Source organism: Tamandua tetradactyla, chromosome 23 (genome assembly GCF_023851605.1).
Source record: "Tamandua tetradactyla isolate mTamTet1 chromosome 23, mTamTet1.pri, whole genome shotgun sequence".
In the NCBI taxonomy this organism is placed as follows: Eukaryota; Metazoa; Chordata; class Mammalia; order Pilosa; family Myrmecophagidae; genus Tamandua; species Tamandua tetradactyla.
Genome location: NC_135349.1, coordinates 10,410,353 through 10,415,501, shown reverse-complemented (window position 1 = coordinate 10,415,501; position 5,149 = coordinate 10,410,353). Strand labels below are relative to the sequence as shown.

General features: G+C 59.8%; 1 protein-coding gene across 1 annotated transcript; it reads left to right on the top strand.

Annotated features, from left to right (window-relative positions):
* Positions 1–1,301: 1,301 nt before the first annotated feature.
* HSPB1 (heat shock protein family B (small) member 1) lies at positions 1,302–2,973 on the top strand. The gene is made up of 3 exons (XM_077140887.1): positions 1,302–1,859; positions 2,494–2,557; positions 2,669–2,973. Exons 1-3 carry the CDS (start codon positions 1,484–1,486, stop codon positions 2,841–2,843), a joined length of 615 nt encoding a protein of 204 aa, XP_076997002.1. The 5' UTR covers positions 1,302–1,483; the 3' UTR covers positions 2,844–2,973.
* Positions 2,974–5,149: the final 2,176 nt, after the last annotated feature.

Below are 5,149 nucleotides of genomic sequence, written 5' to 3'. Positions count from 1 at the left end.
GGAGAATGGCTGGGAGTCTGGCTCCCACCCCAGGCTGTCCCCTGAGTCTGGGCCTGTGCAGGCCAAGGGCTTAGTAGTCCCCTGCAGAGCTGGCAGGAGGAGAGTCTCAGCCCCAGGACAGGGGCAGCTAACAGAGGGGGTGTGGGAAAGAGAGGAATTGGGGGACCCCAAGCAGGAGTCCTACAGAGATAAGAAAGAGCCCTTGGTTTCCTCATTTAAAAAGTGGGGATAACTGGACTTAAGTCAGGGAGACGGAAGGCTGGAATGGGGTCACGCCTATGTAGGCAGGAGAAGGAGGATGTCAAGGGTATGGCAGGAGCCTATGAGCAGCCCCCTCCAGAAGTAGGATTTGGGGGTGTCGGGATGCCAAAGGATCAGCTAGAAGGGATGGGGTTATGGGCTGGGCCTCGGATGCCCAGCAAGTTTGAGCAACCACACTGCCTCGGGTTCCCCATCCCTTTGCACTGTGGGAATCAGAAGCAAGAGGCACTTGGAGCGTATAATATGCAAAAGGGGAAACTGAGGCCAGAGAAAGGAGAGGCCTTGCCCAAAACGACACAGTATATCAGCAGCAAAGGTCCGACTAGATTCAGGACTGCCGCCCTTCAGGTTGCCGGTCCAGTGCTCTTCAAGGAGAGAGAGACACAAGGGGAAGATTTGGCAGTGACCTTCCCCCTCTCTCCCCTCCTGTCATCAGACCCAGTGTTTCTGATCTGGGCCAGATCTGGGGGCTGGGGGCAGCGGGAGAATGGCCAAACCTGCACAGGCCACTTCCTCTGCAACAGGGCTGGGGCGTGGAGGAAAGAGAGTTTCCCACACACTCTCCTCCAGCCTCCTCCTTTTCTTCCATTCCCGGTAAACAATAATAATGAGTAATTATTACCTCCTGCCCCGAGCTAAAATCTTTCCTCACACCAGTCCAATGACGTCAGCATTATTGTTATCATTAATTTCTATTTTCCAGATGGGGAAACTGAGGCACAACGAGTCTGACGTGCACAGGTCGAATCAGTGAATGGTAAAACCACAGTGGGAACGCAGGCAGACTCCTAAAGGCTATCCCGAGTGCTTCTTAAGACATTTCACACACAGCCCGTGGCTCTAATGCTGGTTCTGCCACTCGCTGGCTGTGTGGTCCGAGACAAGGGGCCTGACCGCGCTCAGCTAGCTCCGTCCAGGGCTTTACCTCCCGGGCCTGCGATCGGTTGTCCGGAGGCGGGCAGTGCGCCAGCCTGGGCGCTCAGGTCATTTGTTTTCTTTACCGAGAGAAGTTTCCAGATGTGGGCAGGACCTTCCTCGTCCCGCCCCCGCAGCCCCCGGACGGTAGGAATGCAGGGGGCGGGGCCGCCCCCAGCCAGTCCTTGCCTTTAATAGAGACCCGAGACACCGCCTGCTAAAAATACCCGGCCCGAGAGCCATAAAAGCCCGGCTCACCCCGCGGCCCCGCACTTCTCGCAGCCGCAGCCCGACGCGCCGAGCCAGCATGACCGAGCGCCGCGTGCCCTTCTCGCTCCTGCGCAGCAGCCCCAGCTGGGACCCGTTCCGCGACTGGTACCCGCCCCACAGCCGCCTCTTCGACCAGGCCTTCGGGCTGCCCCGGCTGCCCGAGGAGTGGTCGCAGTGGTTCGGCCACAGCGGCTGGCCGGGCTACGTGCGGCCGCTGCCGGGGCCGGCGGTCGAGGGCCCCGCGGCGGCGGTGGCCGCGCCCGCCTACAGCCGCGCGCTCAGCCGGCAGCTCAGCAGCGGCGTCTCGGAGATCCGGCACACGGCCGACCGCTGGCGGGTGTCCCTGGACGTCAACCACTTCGCCCCCGAGGAGCTGACGGTCAAGACCAAGGACGGCGTGGTGGAGATCACCGGTGAGCACCCCCCACTGCCCCCGGAGGGCGGCCAAGTTAGGGGGCCGAGCGCGGGGCCTCTGGCCGGTCGACCCCGGAAAGGAGAACTGGGCCGGGGTGGGGGTGGGGGTGGGTGCCGGGAAAGTGACTGGAGGGGCCTGGGGAGTTCCGAAGTGGCCGAGGGCCGGGAGGCAGGAGCCCTGGGAGTTGGTCCCAGCCTGCCGCGGCCGCCTTGGGCGTTGGCCCAGCCCCCAGGCCTGGAACCTCCTGTAGGGTTCTGGGACGGGGAGCCCTAAGGGCTTTTTCAGCTCTGTTAGGGGTAGAAACGCCCTTTTCCTGGGGAGACGCTCCATCTCACCCCGCAAGTAATCAGATCTTCCTGCGCCCACCCATTGGGTGTGAGCCGCTCTGTTCCTGTCCCTAACCCGGCCAGTGCAGGGGGCGTGGCCCCACCGCTTCAAAAGGCATGAAACGAATGTTCCAGAAGTTTCTAAGGCCCGGGTGAATTGGGCTGTCCAACCCCTTCAGTCAATCAGCTCTGGCCTCGGGGGCCCTCTAGAGAGCAGATGACAGCCTGCCCTGGGGACGATGGGGGGTGCGAGAGACAGCCCCCCCCCCCCACCCCCAGCAGCCTCTGACCACCACCTCCCCACAGGCAAGCACGAAGAGAGGCAGGATGAGCATGGCTACATTTCGCGGTGCTTCACCAGAAAGTACACGTAAGTTTGGGGGCCAGACGGGAAGGGAAGAGGTCCCCAGGGAGGGGGACCTGAGAGGGCGTGCAGTGTGGGTGGATGTGTAACTCTTGCCTTCTTCCTGTGCGTGCCCAGGCTGCCCCCAGGTGTGGACCCTACCCAGGTCTCCTCCTCCCTGTCCCCTGAGGGTACGCTCACCGTGGAGGCCCCCGTGCCCAAGCCGGCCATCCAGTCTGCCGAGATCACCATTCCTGTCACCTTCGAGGCGCATGCCCAGCTCGGCGGCCCAGAGGCCGGGAAGTCGGAGTAGCCTGGAGCCAAGTAGAGGTCTTGGCCCTGCCCACCCAGAGTCCTTCCCAGCTGTCCCTGCCCGCCCACTGGATGCTCTTTTGATACGTTTTCTTTCTGTTTAAAATAAAAGTTGGGATTATCAGAATTTATTAACATTAGTGTCACTAAAGTTGGTATACAGCTCCTCACTGCTGAATTTGACTGGCTTTTTTTTAAAAAAAAGTAAAAGAAAGTTGGGAGAACTGCCCACCACTGCCTCAGACTCGGCGTTGTGGAGCCCTTGGGGCAAGTGCCACTTGCTCATGCACAGAGAGTGATTAAGAGAAGCAAATGATTGTAACCAAGTGATTAACTCAAGGGCCAAGTGCAGAACTAGGGGCACCTGACTCGGCCTTGCCCACTCTGGTACACCTAGCCTGGGGACAGGTGAACGGGGACAGCAGGGCCTGGGGAGACCAGCTTTCTGGGAGCGCACAGTCCTTTCTGACTTCACTGTCCTTGCAGAGAAGCAGGACCACCCAGAAGGCTGGGTGGAGGTGGGGTGCAGGCTGGCAACTCCAGGTCCCTTGCTGAGGGGCATAGCCTAGTCCCCTCTCCCCCAGGACCCACCTGTACAGAACGGGGCCTGGGTTCTCAGCGCCCCAGGGTGCCCTGCAGAGAGTGAGGTGGGAGGGGTAAGAGTCTCACAGAGGGGTGACCCACCTACCTCAGTACCACCTTTTGTCTGCTCTGGCCCCACCCTCTGACATGGCCCCAGTCCCCAGGGATCTGAGGGAAGGAGAAAGCAATTGGGGATTTTGGAAGCCAAGTTCTCAAGTTCCCCAAGAATCCGAGGAACCAAACCCTACCCCCACCCTCCAGGTCCTGGGCGTGAGGCTGTGGCAAGACGCTCCCACACCTGTTCAAATCCCCAAACCCCGCTTTCCCAGGGTCCCTGAGGAGACGCAGCCCATAGGCAAGGGCCTGGAGCACGTCCCTCCTCCACATGTACACTCGTGCCAGCTTCTCTCCTTTGTTCACTCCCTGGTGTGGGTGCTCCGTGGCAGGCCACTGACAGGTAGAGCAGGTTTAAAGCGCCAGAGCAGGTCTGAATGGTCCAAGGTCTCACCGAATGAGCACACAGGGCGTGAGTGAAGCTGGCCCAGCTGGGAGCATGGGTCTGAGCCTGTCGGCCAGAGCCCTGCCCAGGCTACCCACCCTTCCACCCACCAGCACCTCAGCCTCTGTTTAGGTCCATTTCCGGAGCCCCAAATTGCTAAATCTACCACCCCTCCTCTCCAATACACACGTCCCAGGAGTCTGCGGCCAGGACCCAGTCAGGCTGTCTAACTCTCACCCTCACTTCGCTTGCCAGGTTCAAGCCCTAAGAATTTCCCATGTGGCTGGTACAGGGCTGTCCCTGACCTCTCAGGCCTGTCGGAGATGGCAAGGGTGCCAGGTCTACTGCCTGTGCCCTTGCAGTATGCTAAGGCCGGGGCTAAGCTTTTGACAAGTTAATCCTCATGTTAACTCTGGGAAGAGGTGTAACTACTGCTTAACAAGCAGGAACAGTGAGTCTCAGCATGAAGATTTTGCCGAAGTCCACACAGCCAGTCTTCGATCCCCAAGCTGGGGGGATCCTGTGTGGTCATGGGCAGGGGAGGCCACAGCATTGCTCAGATGTGAAGCCTGGGGGCAGCAGGGAGGGTCTCCAAAGCTTAAAGAGCTGCCTGAGACTTGGGTGTCTCCGAAGGAAGCAGGCAGGCAGGCAGACTGCAAAATGGCATGGAAAGGGCTGCCAGGGGTCTCAGGCCCAGAATCCTGGGGTTTGGCACTGGAGGAAAAGCTCAAGGGCAGCAGCTTTGAGTCTGGGGCCATCTGCTGAGATGGGAAGGTAGGAATTCAGTCCCTACAAAGGAATCAGGCCCTATTTTCCATGGGAACCTAAAGTAAGAGACAGGGAAACTGCGTCAGGGGTCTCTTCAGTCCTTCCTGGGCCACCTTGGGGGCAGAAGGCAGAAGGGAGGTCTGAGGGGGCACTGGCCCTATACCCAGAGTGCAGCTCAGATGTGAGATCTGGGGCAGAGTGGGCTGAGGCTGGAAGAGTAGGGCTGGCCAGCCCAGGTCTGGGATGTCTGCTGGAAGGGGCTGGGACTAGGAGACCCGTGGACTGGTGCATCTCTGCAGCTGCACCAAATCTCTCCAGGTCTTTCCAGTCTTTCCCATGGGTCCATATCTAAAGCTTCTGATGGCCATCACGAGGGCTCAGCCACCGGCCTTGATTGAATGAATGTTGGTATCTGAGCCCTTCTGCTCAGGGCTAGGGTTTCTGAGTGGTCGTATCCT